The 17,132-nt window shown below is 38.5% G+C and overlaps 1 protein-coding gene across 4 annotated transcripts in view; it reads right to left on the bottom strand.

Moving 5' to 3' along the window:
• Positions 1-519: 519 nt before the first annotated feature.
• Positions 520-17,132, bottom strand: part of LOC139147807 (calbindin-32-like) — a 42,215-nt gene continuing 25,602 nt past the window's right edge. Inside the window, exons 3-12 of one of the 4 annotated variants that reach the window (XM_070719013.1) lie at positions 11,128-11,217; positions 9,697-9,783; positions 9,331-9,387; positions 8,521-8,598; positions 7,485-7,540; positions 6,346-6,385; positions 5,400-5,423; positions 4,947-5,003; positions 4,275-4,346; positions 520-2,999 (exon numbers count right to left, since the gene is read on the bottom strand). In XM_070719013.1, coding sequence (XP_070575114.1) covers positions 2,865-2,999; positions 4,275-4,346; positions 4,947-5,003; positions 5,400-5,423; positions 6,346-6,385; positions 7,485-7,540; positions 8,521-8,598; positions 9,331-9,387; positions 9,697-9,783; positions 11,128-11,217 — 696 coding nt within the window. In that variant the 3' untranslated portion in view covers positions 520-2,864. The remainder of the gene's footprint in view (positions 3,000-4,274; positions 4,347-4,946; positions 5,004-5,399; positions 5,424-6,345; positions 6,386-7,484; positions 7,541-8,520; positions 8,599-9,330; positions 9,388-9,696; positions 9,784-11,127; positions 11,218-17,132) is intronic. The other 3 variants (XM_070719012.1, XM_070719015.1, XM_070719014.1) reach the window with 3 other exon arrangements.

The following is a 17,132-nucleotide window of genomic DNA, read 5'->3' as shown; positions in this document are numbered from 1 at the left end:
GTTAATTTTGAAATGAAACTAGGGGTTACTAACCAGGCTATATAATTTGATAAATCTATCCCAGCTGTGCCTTTTTTTGATCTGGTATGACAGTTGCTTCTTTCCAAGAATTTAGAGAAAACACCATTCCGTACAGAGAAGTTAGTTGTAGAAGTGGTGATCGGAACCAGTACATTGACGAAATCCTTCAGTAACGGTGTAGAAATGGGATCACTTATGCACTGTTTTGATGGAGCTTTCAGAATGTAATGCCTCACTTGATCACTCGTAAAACGTGCCAATTTGTTCTCAACCAATTTTGCCGATGTCGCACTTCCCGCCTGATAATCAAGTCGTCCCAGATTTTGTCATACTTGCCCAAGAAGAAGCTATCGAATCTGTTTGTCAATTCAGTTCATGCCGCAGTTTCAGAATTTTTACAGTGAATTGATGTTTCTCGCTACGATGTCTATATGCCGTCATTCATACTATAGTTATAATAACTTACCTTAATAATGGACACGTGGCAATGGCTCAGTATTTGTATTTTGAAAAGTTTATTGAGAGTGAGAATTGCATTAATAGAGTTTGCCATTCAGCAAAATGCAAAACATTGCAAAAAAGTCTTAGAAATATTTTAATATATCTCCCCTGTACAGAGGAAAGAAAATTGTTTGTGATACGGTATTAACTATTAATATTATTAAAACTGTATCAATAGTTCAAGATGTAATTTGAACTTAACATTGTAACTTGAATACATGGAATGTGACCAATTACAATTTCGAGAACACATCACGTGATTTAAATATTAAAAAGATTTCATTGAAATTGAAGAGGCTCTTCTGTGATTCTTGAAATGAATGAAAACAAAGAGAAAACACCAATAAATGATTCTGTGATATTAAAATCCATGAAGAAATTTGATAACTGATGTCAGTGCCCCTCAGGTGTGATTTCGTCACGCTGACAAAAGGCATCACAAAATATAACTTAATCATGAAATCAATAAAAAAAAATATTGTTTATCAACATGAACCTACGGTGGTTTTTGAAGTTAAGAATGACTCGGAGTGTGAATTTATAAAATGGAAATGATGCTAAACTATCGTGTGTGACTATCACGTGACTCGAGTAACGATAACGTACGAGATGTCGATTCTTTTCAAGGCTCGGTTCTATGAGTTCCGGTCAAATGCCTGGCCATAGTGTTACGTTCAGTCCCCTCTGAAACGCGGTGACGGCGTACCGACACTTATCAGAGGAGCGGGAACGTCAGTGTATTGGTGACCTTGACCGGTCGCTTGATACCGTTACTGAGGCCACGTCCCCGTGCTGAAGTTAATACACCTATTTGTGCGCCTAGGTTGAAACGTGCAAATTGTACACTATTATTTTTGTTCAACATATCACACACATATGCTAATAATACATTTATATCAATTTTAATTATCACCGCTTACTCTAAACTGGTCTCAAGTCGAAAGAAATTAAAACTCTTCAAAATAGGCCCATAATTAACCTCGTTACAGTAGCCTTTCAAAAGTTAGTAAATGTTAGAGATGTACAGCCGACGATCCGAAGAAATCAATCCGAAATTGGTAAATCGTTTCTAGTATAATAATAGCTAATTAGTCTATGTATATTATGTCTACGCTAATTGTTATGCCAATCATTTGATAGCTATGATCTCGATGTAGGAAAAGCGTTCAGCGTATGAAACTTTCCCGGCAGGAGCATAAGATATACAGAGACAGCCTCCCGAGTTCCAATGGTGGAATAGGTCTTTATTTGAGTCACCGCTTACACGAGTGCCCGTTTTTAAAGCCAAAAACTCTCCGATAGACTTACGTTGCAAAAGGTGAAAAATTTCGAGTAGCCATCTTGTTTTTCTAGTTCTCTTATTTGCATGTCGTTCCTTATTTGCATATTCATAATGAAGGGTTATACCAAAATGTCCTCTAGAGGGGTGATCAGCAGTATTCGACTGGCGGAATTTCGCATTTGAACGGTGATCAATTACTTGGCAGCTGAATTGAAAATGTCTTTTGCAGTAACTACACAGGTGAGGATAGAAGTATAGTAGCTAGGTTTAGAAAAAGGTAGTAGAAGGAATAGAATTCTCATTTTAAGCTTGAAAACAACATCGTACAGGTTTCAAATTTATTTTCTAGTTACTGGAAATCTGGATCGAAATTAATAACGGGACAAACTAAATGCTTTATAACAAGATGATTAAGGGCAAGGTTTAGACCGGAAGCAATTTCGTTGGCCGAGGACAGTTTTTAATATTTTTGAACACTTTTTGCTGCTGATGTACCCCTGTGGAGGGCTATTTTGACCCGAAATTTAATACTTGTAAAGTCAAAACTTTCACAGACACAGATAAAATTGATGTTGGGAAAATTCCATATCCAACCCTTCAACTTTCTTGCCCTTGATCATCATCAATTCCAGGACATAAAACCATCTTAAGTTCAGCTTTATCTAACTGTCCATCGCCATCGAAATCACATAATTTGAGCAACTGGTCTTTCAATTCTTCGAGTCCAGACTCGGTAACCTCCTAGAAAAAGAAAGCGAAACGCGTGATCTGTAAAACTGACCACTCTTCAGAAGAAGTAAGAAGTCGTAATTTTGTATTTTCCTAAATGTGGAAAAAATGGGTCCTAAGTATTATGGTAAGCACCCTTTCCCAGCCTCATTTTGCAATACACGCGTGAGATTAAAAAAAAGGTAAAAAATACAAAAGTGAAAATCAAAAAAGTTCGACGCATTTCAGCATGGAGTTGTAGGGTAACGAGGGTTAGTAGAGGGCGCCCTTTCAACGGCGACATTTTGCTGATGATGAAGTAAACAGAGGTCTGATGTCAGCCATCTTGATTTCACTCATCTCCCGGACGGTCTCCAGTGCATAACACCATTCTCAGCTCGTCCTTCTGCAGAGTGCCGTCCTTATTGACATCGCAGATTTCGAGTAAGGCTTTGACATTGTCTTCGAGGGTCTTAATGTCTAATTCCTGGAATGGGAGGGGAAATGGGTTTGGGATATAATTTAGATAGGTTAGATAGATGAGCAATCGGGATATTTACGGTGTTCGGAAGAAGGTCATTCGATGAGGAATTTGTCACGTGTTAGCTTGACAAAGTAAATGGAAAAAAATTGTGTACAAATGTTCAAGGTCAGGTCAGTCAGGCAAGCGCTAGGTATAGGCTACTGAGGAGAAAGCGTGCGTTACTATTGATGGAGGGTAAAAGGGTGACAGGGGAAATTCTAGAGTATATCACCGATAGGACCACACAATCATGCAACCACGGCCAATGCATATAACACACCGGCAGGCGAGAAACGTCTTCAGCTGGGTTGCTGTCGGAATCTAGCATTCTTCGGCTATCTATACCGGAGACACTGAAGAACTACAACTGTTCACAGGTTGTTCGGTCAGAGGATGAAGGCTTAAAACTTTGTATTTGCAAGAACCAAACATTTAGTCTCCCGATCTTTGCTCTGTTTTAGTCGTCTCTTGCAGAAATAAAGTACAACAATTGTTACTGGCAACGGGGTAAACAAACAAAAGTACATCTTGAAGACCATCAAATGAGATGTGTAAAATTTAAAGGGAAAAATAACCTCTGTTAATGAATGTAAATTGACAGCCATTTAGCGATATTTTCTTCAAAATATCGCTAAAACCTTAAGATCGGTAAAATGTTGCCCGTGGTTGTCGTTTTGACAGTCACTGATTTTTTGTTTTGGCACGTGCATGCCAACGACAAAGCGGACGAGAACTGTGCGATCGATTAAATGGTCATTGTTCATTCATCCCCTGTTTTTGCTCCTTTGTGTGATCATACGGTAAGGCTGCTTGAAAAGAGAGTGACGTCAGATTAGATGCGCCATCTACGACAGAAAACATGTAGAGAAATGCGAAAGAGAGTACCAAGATGCATGCTACAAGCGCAAGGCATACGACCAAAACGCTTGGACACAATCCATACCACAGACAGCTACGCATCATGCCACGAGAGACCTCGAAAACATGAACAACGATGCAAATAGATATGAGATGAGTATCATGAAAGTGGATTTTTATAGTATTTTGTGTGTTTGTTTGTATGTTCGTAATTGACCGTAACCATTTTCCGTTTGAACCTGTTAAGAATGTAAAGCAATGGTGTATGTAAACATCGATAATTTATGCTTAACTATAGTTACTCAGTCGAAGAGTTTTCTCACAGTTTATATCAATCAAAGATAGGCTACTTTTAAACTCACATAAGCTATGTCTACGTACCTCGTCTTCATGTTCCATCAAATCTTTGAGGAATCCTGACAGCTCAGCGCCCTCTATCTTACCATTTTTGTCCTGTGTTCGGAAAACACAAAAGGCTACAGTAGGCTACGTTGTCAATCCTACCAAGTTCCAAACTTTGTAGAATGTGACACATGCAGAGAACCACATACCCTTGAGAAATTCTCGAGGGTCTGTGATAGAACAAAGAAACTATGTGATATGGTTAATTATTGGAATCAAATGTTTTTTTCAAGCTCACAAAGGTCAGTCGGTTTTGGCGTTTCACATTAGGATTAGTCATTGGAAGTTGTACTGATACACCAGTCACAGCTCGTAAATGAGAGAGAGAGAGAGAGAGAGAGAGAGAGAGAGAGAGAGAGAGAGAGAGAGAGAGAGAGAGAGGATTGACAGATGGACGGATAGCGACAGAGACAGGGGAGATAGAATGGCAGACAGACACAAAGACAGACTCATGAAGAGTAACAAAGGAAATGGGAAAGAGACAGAAAAGACAGAAAACGTCCAGACAGATATAAAGAAACAAGAGTAGACAAGGCCTAAAAGACTAGCTTAAGGGTATGCACTTCACGTACTGCAAAGTACAGTAGCCATAGCAGACCCAGATTCGTAGAAGAGGATAAAATCGGATGAGTGGGAGAAAATGATGCTCACCTTATCGTAATGATCGAAGACTCTGTTGAATTCCTTCTTCGTTAGCACGGCCTTGCCCTGATAACAATGTAAAAAACACGCCATCAAGTCAAACTATCTTGACATTAAGCGTGATGTCGATCACATGTCATTCATCAAACCCACGTGCACGTGGTGATTCAGCTGGATATTCAAGAGTGAAAAATGTTATGTGTCGGTGAGAAGAGAATATATATATATTTCGAGAGAGATAAAGAAAGAATGAGAGAAAGAGAAGATAGGAACGTGAAGTAGTACAGAAATGCAGAATGAAGCAAAATATATCGGAAAGGAATATAAAATTAAAGTAAAATAGATAATATGAAGCGACTTAAACAAATGGAAAGCATGCGTACGACGTACAGAGTTAGTTATTGCTGAGGGGAGTCAATAGTGAATTAGTAAATCGTATTATTACGTATTAGGCATACTCACTGCTTTCCCAGGCTTCAGTGAACCCTGTGAGCAATTTCGAATAGGTCATTTTCAACATGAGACTATTTACCATGCATTTACTTGAATCCGTACACCGAACTTAACTTTTAAAATTAAAACTTAAAAATTCTTATATTTTTTTTGTCATTTTAACTCGGTGTTTATGAGCCAACCACCAAAAAAGGGTGAACTGGACTGTACTTTTTAATGTGATTTCTGACAAGGACACAGGCAGTGGTAGCCGAGAGTTAGTTGGTAAAAAGTTAAGAAGAAGTGGACAGTTCACAGAAAAACGATATACAGAATTTCCAGTGTTCAACAGAATTCCGACAGAAGAGAAGCAGCATGTCGCATTCCCGTCATTTGCATACGTGTCTTATACATCATGCCGGCATCAATCTTGCTTTCGAAACAGACAAACAACTCATGCAAATCAACAATCTGAACAACCTCAAGTCCGAAAGAAAGAGTTGCTTCGCTCTAACAGTCAGTGCGATTAACAGTTGCATTCATCAGACAAGATTACTCAAAAGACGTAAACTTGCAATGTGCTTCTTATTGTAAATCATAAACGTCAAGAACATTTATCATTTGAACCTTTGTCTTCACAGCAATGGTGGGAGTCGGCCATTTTTAATGAGATGCAAAGGGACGGCGCTTTTTGACTTCACAGTAATTGCGAGCGTCGGCCATATTTAATGAGATGCAAAGGGCCACGCTTCATCCATAAATTTGTGGTGTAGGAATATTACGTACACATGCGTAATACAAACATGTCACGATACATAAAGACGTTAAACATTCAAAATTATAGAGTTCCTTTGCAAAGGGACAATCTTATGTATAAACAATTTGTTTCGTATTTTAGCAACTAGTTTTATTTATTTCGTGGTGAACAATTTCAGACACATGATTAGTAGTATTTTCTAATTAGTACCATACTTACCTCAAATCGCATGAGAAAATTCTCTTTCACTGGAAGGAGTCTGTTGGCAAAAGAGCGGACAACTCTAAATATCACAAACAACGCTGGTTCAATGTGATTTATTTACAATGTATCTCTCAGCCTTTTTTCTGGAAGGATATTCACAAGCAGTGCCTCATCGATTTGCACGAACATTTTTCTGTCAAACACAGTCGTGAATCGAAATTGATTGCCTCAAGGTGTGACATTAATCTTTCTGAAAGTATTATATCAGTATACTTATTTTGGCAAAATAATAGATATCAAGGCATATCAAACAGCGGACTCCATTGTACAGCATTGTCCCCCTTGCGCCGTAACTTCCGGAGTATGTCTTGTTAGATCATTATAGAAATAACATAGCGGTATCACCTGCAGATAGTCAATACATCGCTGTCAAACTTACAATAACACGGAAATGTATTCGGTTTTAAAATTTGTTCAGAAGCCACAGTTAATTAGACTCATATCACGTATGGCTAAGGAATAGGGATGCGGTCTTCCTGTAACTCTATACTTACCCTAATTTTACACCCCTGACCTCATATAGTTTTGATCGTATTTTGAAACATAAAAAGTGGATTTACAAGATTGCTTTGTCTCTTTGGGTCACAGTCAGAACTCTACCATTCACGACGAGGAGTATTACTAAAGTGGGTAATGAGTTTTCCTGTGTACATTGTGTCTTGTGTTGTTATAACAACGAATTTCGGATAAGCTGCCAACGCTGAACAAAGTTCCGTTCATTACCAAGATTCAATGTAAATGTTTGAAATATGGTTAAATTTCACCTTTCACTCACTCACGTATGTATGTATGTATGTAGGTAGGTAGGTAGGTAGGTAGGTAGGTAGGTAGGAAGGTAGGCCGTTTTGATTTCAATGAAAGAGGTAATAAGGGTCTTGTGCAAGACCTACATCTCGAGTAAATAATTGGCGCCCGTCTTTGAATCTTTCTATTGACAAACATATCATATCCGTTTCAGCTGGCCCAGGGAAATATATACAGCTTGAAGATCGCTCAGAGCAAATGCTGTAACTATCGAATTTAATTTCCTGGCCTTCCGTTACTTCCCCCACGCGGTAGAAGGAAAACAAGACAGCGAGTGTGTGTCAATTTACCTTGCCATTTCCTTGATCTCCAGCTTGCCGTCTTTGTTAGTATCGAAATGTTCCAACTGCAGGAAAAAAAAGAGACAGTTTTAATTGAATCGGTGAATGAAAAGGGCCGATGCAAAATTCATAACCGCTTCTTGTACGCTTTCAATATCGCCACATACAGTGACTTCTAACACGACATACTTGACTTCCCGTCCAGTTATACGGTTTGATCACACGCAGACGACACAAAATAACATAGCTACAGGCCAAAACATGCAGATGCCGCAAATCTTCGGTAAGCATATTTACTCTCTGTAAAAGAGAAGTCAAATATCACGGACATGCGCGCCGCATTGGAATTTAAGTCGCAGAATTTTCCCTGTCAAACGAACCACAATTTTCTTTCTTTTTCCACGATAATTACCGAGTCACGTGTCGTGAAGCGGGAACATGTGTGACATGACTGATAACTGTGATCAGGAGACGAAAATTATGGAAATAATAGAATCTCCATATTTTCATCCAACGAATGTAAAAATAATATTTTCTAAGTTGCATTGTTACCTAATCTTTACTTTTCCCCACTTTGCTAATTACGCAAGGCACACCGGGAATCGAAATGTTGAACAGGGCTCCATTAGATTTCCGAGTTGAATTTATCGTGTGCATTTTCAGTTAAAACAACAGGAAACCCATATAACTGGATGCATAGCTGTTTTTTGTTAGAAAACAAGCAGACAAATGAATGTCAGCTTGGTTTTAACATCGCCTACGGGCGACCCGAATGCCTACTGTCACTCAATTAAAATTGAAAGCACTATCACCGCAAATTTAATACCGACCCGCATGCAAATTAATTGATTAGAACGTTATCATGCTGTGACATAGATTTTCAATTTAAAATAAAAACACAAAAAACCAAACCAGCTGGATAGAACTTTTCTAAAACATGTCATCTTCGATTTTTTAGAAACAGCATCTGCATGCTTCCCGCATTGATCACGCTTGAGGCTTTAAAATCCTATAAAATAAACTGCATCTTATTGATTGTACTTACAATGGCTGTAGTGTACTCATCCAATTTGTCATCTGGTACCGAGGCGTTTGCTTTAGCTAGGAGATCCGCGAGAAAGGCCTGTCGAAGAAGTGACAGAAATAAAGTTCATGTAAGGACATAAATTTCATTAGGTGTTTTTTATCAATCCTAATTGCCAAGGAACGCCCTATCAGTAGCCGTATACCTACGCGGCTGTCGCACTCAGGAATTTGTCCGCCGGGTTGCAGTCAAAACGTGAAACGGCTATTGTATTGCTAATATGCATGCACTGTCACATAAGGGGGAAATTCCACAAAGGGAGATGCAAAACTGAGATTCTCTTTTCGACAGAGCGCATCAATGACACGGAGTAGACACATGGGTCATCCTACTGGTATGAAATAAATTCTTATCGATCGAAGTTCAACTGAGGGAAGAGAGAGAATGGTGTACTTGCGTCATCCTCAACACCTCATTTCCTTCAAAATGTGTTGAAAATTGTCTCTCTGAGTTTCGCAAGTGTCACGATAAGTGCAAAATAAACGCAATAAGTTTCTTTTCCAAGGCTCAGACGGTAAAATCGATACCCGTAGAAGCAAAATGAAAGTCATTTGCATCCATAACGAAGGAGATACTGCGGCATAGTACACACAGTCAGTACGCGTACATGGCTATTGATGCGCAGCGTGGGTGTCGATAAATTTCTCAGCTCAAACCACTTTTCCCCCCGAACTTTCTCAGGAAGTCGATCGTCTGTCTTGATAATTCGGATCGCTTAGGAAACAATACCGAAGTCGAAGAAGTACACACTTCACCGGGCATGAGACGTACCTTCAGTTCGTTGCTTTCAATGTAACCGCTTCTATCTGTGTCGTATTTTCTCCATGCCTGCGATGTAAAACCAATCGCAAAAAGGGATTTGAAGGATATAGAGATTTCAGCTCACAAACAGTGTTCAAAAGTCCTAATAATGCTATATTTCATATTTTGAGTGTGCTTCATAGAAACTTCGAGAACACAATAAAGAGATTATAAAACCAATGTATCCCATTAAGAAAACGAGCCCGAGGATTTTGTATCCTCTCAAAATAACCACCATGATGCTAGTTCATTGTGTCCAAACCAAGACATATTTCTCTTGAGCGTCATGTTAGTCACAAATATAATATGTCGTGCAGGTGAAACGGGTGAACATACCTCCATGAATTCAACACTGGAGCGCAGGGGTTGGTTCTGACGGAATAACATCAAGAAATTCTCGTCGGTTGGCAAAATATTTGACAACTGCAAGATAAACAAAACAACACATCAATATATATATATATATATATATATATATATATATATATATATATATATATATATATATATATATATATATATATATATATATATATATATATATATATATACACACACACCCGAGAGTGCATTCTCAAACTTTAAAGGGCCATGAGCTGTATTTTTATGATGCTTTATTTATCATTACATTTGTTTCAATGTCAATTGCAAGGTTTTTTTTATTCCCAAAAGCATGTAGGAGTAGAACAAGAAAGTGTAAGGCTGACATTAAAAACAAATATGGTTAAAAAGTTATGAAGAGTTACAGCTATACTGCCGGCCCTGTGAGATATTTTAAGTGTATACAACTCTATGTCCTACATCGTTAAATTTAGCGCTTTATACTGTGATGGGCACTTACAAGCTGAGTGTATATATATATATATATATATATATATATATATATATATATATATATATATATATATATATATATATATATGTGTGTGTGTATATATATATATATATATATATATATATATATATATATATATATATATATATATATATATATATATATATATATATATATATATATATAGTCTGTCCTGACATAAAATATTTATGTTCGAGGCAAAGACGGTAAGGTTACACAACATGATTTTGATGTCACACGATAGATTCCAATAAAGCACGAGAACGAACTAAACAAAGCATGTCTTGTAAATTGTCTGTGTGCAAACTCTCCCCTGGGCAAATATGTGCATATGAGAGACATATTACTTGGCGTTCATTATTTGTACCCGACCTATTAACAATGAGGCGAAGCAAATAGAACCCCGTATTTTTTTCTGTATTTCCCGAGCGTGCGACAGCTGACGCACAGACCTGTCGAAAACACAATATCTGGGCATAATTTTTGTTGCGGCCGCAAAGCAATTTCACAAATGCGTTGAACAGCACTGGAGACAAGGGGGCGATGGCTGGCCATGAAACAGTCATTTACGAAAATGAAAACTGCAGATGATTGCCGAAAGTGATAAATGCGAATGTATTGTACATTCGCTGAAAAGACTTTAATGTCAGCCCGTCTCCTCTTGCTAATATGTCAACGACATCCGGGAACGTGATAGTTTTTAGGTCCTAATAGCGTAATCTACCACACTTTTATTCATCCCCCTTGTCGTGTCAGATATCCAAACAGATCTCTGTACACAGAAATATCCTTGGAGGGCCCCGTCTTCAGTGAAGCCAGCCGTTGATGTTATCCGACTGAAATTATGCTAAAAGCGTATTACATATTAATAATTAATTACATCTTTATTGTGTATGTATCATTTTAATTACCTCAGCTCTTGATATCTTGCCATCTTCATTCACATCATAAGCTTCCATAAATTTTTGCTTCATATCGGCAAGCATAGTTTCCGAGATCGTCTGAAATTAAAACAAAATTGAAAAAGGTATATTTTTGAAAACGTTATATATATATATATATATATATATATATATATATATATATATATATATATATATAATATATGTTATACACATGTGTATATCTATATACTAGTACAAACCATGCGTTCACATAATGCATAATACGTGCTTCATTCAATCTTTCATGTCTGTCATGATTGTTTACGTCAACAGGGTTTCCTTTTTTCCACTTCCAATTTAAAAGAAAACCAAAACAATTAGTTTTCAAATTAACGAGTGTTTAAGATGGTCGCTGCACTTCCCACTGTATGGTGGTTTGAGTGAATTTTGAGCCTTTGAAAATCAGCACACGAGAGATCACCACGGTGCCTTGAAACAGTCAAACAGGTTCTCCAATCATCGATAAGCTGGTGAATTATCGACAGCAAGATCCTAGACAGCATCATATTACTTCTGAAAACGCTATTTGTCTCCGTCTCCTTCTACCAACAATGTGTCAAACGCGACAAGCACACCCGTATGTATATAATATAGACACAATTTCCTAAATGCTGTTGGATAGGGATATACATAATTTAGGACGTTGAAACCTATATCCGTTTTACGACGATATTGATAAGGAATTAAACTTGTCTGTGTGTGAATGTATAGACTATAAGTAGTTTCTAGAAATATTCTCATTTGAATCAATGCCGGTACTATATCACTTCAATTTTTTATCCGTCTCTGTTGCATGCAGTGGCTTTCGGTTTATCCTTTCGCTGAGTAGCCAAACTCAAGTCGACGGGGATACTCGCGCTGAACCCAATTCCTCTGCGAGTAACCGCCGAAATTATATCTAAAAAGCAGAATAATTTTGTTCGAATTGCCTTGGCCTTTTGCTCTGTAACTATTCAATCGCGTGAAGGTTTTTTTTTTGACAATAGAGAAACAGTAAGCTGTCAGTACGATCATCGATTATGATGTCGCAGAGTAGACGGCGATGATGGACGAGCGACTGCCAGCACAAACGGCGATTGCCTAAGGCACTTTTGCATGGAGGGCGCACCTTGCGGAATAACTCAGGGAAACAGAATGAAATATTTAATCGATCTTTTCTTGCCCGCACGGATCGCTCATCCATCCACAGCTCTACTGTTAGACAGATTCGTGATCACTTTTTTAAACCAGCAGTCCCCAGAGTATAGTCTCGAGCTGGAAAAAAAAATTAATCATGACGGAGAAGAGACGCTAAAACTCAGTGTTTGACATTTAGTGAACGATAACGCGGCTACTGGTAATAAAGTTTGTTTTGATCTAAGAGGACACGAGGCGTTGCCACTGTAATATAATCTACCCCGCTGAGGCGACTCTCACACATTTCGAATGAGAGAATGTTTGTACACCTGTTAAATCTGTGCATTAACAAGAGCGCTCTTCAGCAATGATGTACCTAGCCGGCCCCTTTGATTATAAGAAAGATGATAAAAAATCCCGACAATATAAAGCTAAACTGAGCACTATAAACTACTCCAGTGTTGGAGTCAACGAATGATCGGGCGCCATCTTGGAAACCTGTCAGTAAAAAAATGAATAGCAGTACCGTGCCGTGCGATGCGTGACTCGCACCTAGGAACATTTTCACCAGCAAATGCTTCGTTGCCATGGAAACGGCCGTCTCGATCATTGTTATTGAATACAGTTGAAAGATTTTATGCATCACGCTTTATCTGCCCGGGTAAACCAAAATGAAAAATGAGTGCCAGACACGACAGAATACGTTACAGAATGAAAGGGGCGACCCTTAGTCGTGTGTCCCTGATGAAGCAGATGCCGAAACGAACCAGGGGTCAACATCGACTGTGCTATCTACTCTTAGCTATCTTCTCTTTCTTCAAGACTTGCCAATGGGTTTAGAAACAGAAAAACAAAAGCAAAACCCCAACTTCCTCGAAGCAGCGTTCCGCGAGGAATGCAACGTGACAAATTTCTACCATTAAAGTCATGGCTAATTTCGAAGACGTATATGATTTTTTAGAAGCGATAACGATATGTGTTTGCCGCTCATGGCTCTAAGCGAAAGCACATCTAATGATCGAACGGAAGTCGAGGAAAGTGAGCGCTGTATACTGACAGCATCATCTTCCAAACGAATTTTACTGGAGCCCCTTCCGGCCTTCAGAACCGTGGCATACTGATCACCGTGACTCTCCACGATTGAAAACCCCCAAAGGTACTGGGCCGAAAGATTTGACACAGCAAGTCTGACAAACAGAAGATGCTGCACATTTAAATAATTGGTGGAGGCGGGGGAAAGCTTGCCCTCAAAGGGATGGTGCTAAATTTTGCAGGGCCTATGCAATCGCCTCTTCGAATTCTCCGAAAAATTTTGACGTGATTGATCAGAGAGATAGAATGAGGCAGAAATCCTACCAAGTATACGGCTGTGTGTTTGTCTTTAACACCGCGAAGACGCGCTTATTACATTCAGCCGCCATTTATAAAGCAGTATCGATTTTTTATGACCTTCTGCGCCGTATCCAATATGGCTGACGTGAAAGCTTTGTGCTTAAAGCATTCTCATCAATTATCTGTGGCTTCTTTCTTTTCAAAGAAACTTCTATTATCCCAGAATCAAAGAAACTTCTATTACCCCAGAATCGAGAAATTTTTAAGGACAAAATTACAATCCTCCAAATCGCGTTTGTTCCTGGATAGATATACGACCTAATTTCACGTCTGACCCAATGGATCGAATTTCCTGAAATTACGCCCCGAAAGTCAACAGACAATGTTCCACGTATAGCTATCAGTTGTTCTAGGATTCAGAATAAAATGTGCTCCTAATTTTAATGTTTGGCTCCATTTCCATGCTTCAAGCCCGTTAATCTGTCTAAAACACTAAATCGAGCTACACGAATCCCATACTGAACACTCTGAAGAGGGCGAAGAGAAAAACATGTTTCCTATTTTTGCATCCAGTTCTTCTTAACCGGCTAAAGAGTTCCTTATGCCCACATTTAACTTGATGACGTACAACTACCATAAACGATCACGTTATTCCCTGTTCCAGAAATAAGAATTTTTATCGGAAATATTTCTCATTTGCCCATGTGTACTTTCATGATAATTTGGCACTGGCACTGTTGTTTGGCACTGGCACTGTTGTTGTAGCGGTCCTCTAAATATCAAGAATTTATTTTCGTTTAGCTTTTTTGTATTTCTACACTTTATGGCACTGCACTTTGTCGGAATAGTAACAATCACATTTGGTATGAAAATACACTGCCCAACATCAGAGTCATTGTTCATGCACCTAGGGAGTCGTACAAAATATCCCTGAAACGATGAAGGCACCATAGAATGATGCAATTCAGCAATATGGCAGTGAAAGTTAGACTGGTTCTCTCGCCCATCTTTTACGCGTCACCTTTTGAATATCAGTAGTTGACAACGTGGCCAAAGAAATGATTTATCGGTTTCTGTGCCTCATTATAGACTGCTGATCGCTTGTGAAGTGGTCCTAACGCGTAATTGTTTGCATTGCGAAGTGCAATATGAATTGTCGATGATGTGATCGCCCGAAGTACAGATCACCCTCTCGGCTCGGAAAATCGCACAGAGAAAAGACAAACACAGAAGAAGTCCTGCCTATGCAACGCTAGAACCGACATAAGTTGCACATGAAAGAAAAAAAAAATAAGTCGAACTATAACTGCATTTCTTCAGGATGATAGCTATTTGCAGTTAGAGTAACATCGTTTTCTGCTGCAATAATGATGAAGTAATCCGAGTTTAGCCCATAGGACTGTAATCTCGTGCCGTCATCGCTCAGATTTGATTCGGTCTACAAAAAACACCGCTACCGTCGGCGATGAAAACATCGACTTTAATTCCCTCTTACTGAAGGTGCCAGAGCCGCGCTGAAATATGAATGTACGAACCCTCCAGGTCTAGATGAGCAGTAAGTGGGTGGTTCGCAGATTGCAAAGGAAACTCCGTCGGTAATTTTTACATGTGAGAAATGTTTTTAGTGAAATCTACGTTCCGTGACACGCTTTGACCTAATACGACGCCTGATTGACTTGTTCGACTTAAAGAACTACCGTCGTAATGATTGGCATATGTTTTAAGCAATTCTGACACCGCATTTGCTGCCAAAACTTTGGACAAGGTCTATTAAGATCCATAGCCACCCTGCTGTACCGTTATCAAGCGCTCGCACAACCCTCTTCTTCGCTAAAACTGCACATGAGCTGAAGAAGTTGGGAACTACAGATGTTTTAGTAAGCGCACATACAGGAAATGTGAATCAACACATCCATACTGAAATCTCTGGTTCCGATTTTATCAGGTGAACCGATATGTTATTATGCTTTCGCTCTTTTTCTTTTGCTAAAACATGATCCTTCCCCACTTTCCATTTTAAGCATGCCAATCAGTAAAGAGGTATCTTGAGATCTTCAGTGTCGATAATTACATTTGGAAATGAAAAGTGAATGGAAAAAAATGACAACAAATACAAATATATTCATAGTCGTGACGTTGTATGCCTCCAGAAGTATGGACTGAGCGACGAAGTTATAAATATATATAAATATATATATATATATATATATATATATATATATATATATATATATATATATATATATATATATATATGAATGATACATATACATACATACATACACATACACACATATATATGTATGTATATATATACATATATATATATATATATATATATATATATATATATATATATATATATATATATATATATATATATTCATTCGTAGAATTCCAACCTGTTCAAGTGATATTTAAAAAAACAAAATAACCAGATTTAATGACATGAATGAATTAAAATACTGACTAACATTCTCACGAACATTTTCATGAACACTCAGGGCAGTACTGCACTTGTCTACCACATCCATCCACAAGGCACGGTCCAATTTACAGCAACTGCAGACTCGCACTGACGCGCCCAATTTGCGTATCGGTTAATTTGCATATCAGTTATTGCCCTGAAACACGACCGATTCATCTTCATGCACATTCAGAGACGCTGCCATGCTCAGACGCCAGCAAATCGTTGCCAATTTCGTTTTGACATTTGTCAGATGCAAACCACGTCGTCTTATTAAAAGATAATGACATTTTCTCCGTCGTGTTTAATTATCAAGCGTTTTCCACTGAGAACTATGAGAAGTAATTGAATTATTTTTCAATATACCATTCATTGAGTGGTGAGACAATATTGGAAGCGGTACCGACAGAAAAGTCTCACATATATCATAAGAAATAATGGTCAAACTACCATCAACGTAAAGCTTTCATGATAGAAGTAACACAGCCACGCCAAATAAGGAAAGGTATTGTAATCTCTTTTTCAGACATCACTTTAAAACGCCGCTCACGAGCACATAAATTGATGCAATTACAAAAGGCATCCTTGCTACAGAAGAAGTAAATATCCACGGGGTATGAACATCAAATTTAATCACGCAGCCAGAGGCCACACCTTTCAATTGCTCTGCAAGAGACAGTTCTCGTGATGTATGAAAGATATCTTTCGATTCTATCAACTATTCCCGACAATACCTAGTCATTGATTCCATGTTAAGAATACATCTGCTGAACAAGCTACAGAAGAAAAAGAGATAACTTGCTCAACACTACTCTCTCTCTGTCTCTCTGTCTGTGTGTGTCTCTCTCTGTCTCTCTCTCTGTCTCTCTGTCTCTCTCTCTCTCTGTCTCTCTCTGTCTCTCTCGATAATGGACCTGCAGGCGCAGTGCATACATGATATTCGTATGGAATCAACGATTCTTTGTATAGCTGTATCGAGTTTCCCAATTCTCATGATTCAGCTAAGCACCAAAAGGGAGAAAGAATGAGCTCGCAGCTGTCACTTTATGCATCTCGA

Source organism: Ptychodera flava, chromosome 13 (assembly GCF_041260155.1).
Source record: "Ptychodera flava strain L36383 chromosome 13, AS_Pfla_20210202, whole genome shotgun sequence".
NCBI lineage: Eukaryota > Metazoa > Hemichordata > Enteropneusta > Ptychoderidae > Ptychodera > Ptychodera flava.
The sequence above is the reverse complement of the archived record's forward strand: the minus strand, read 5'-3'. Positions and strand labels throughout refer to the sequence as shown.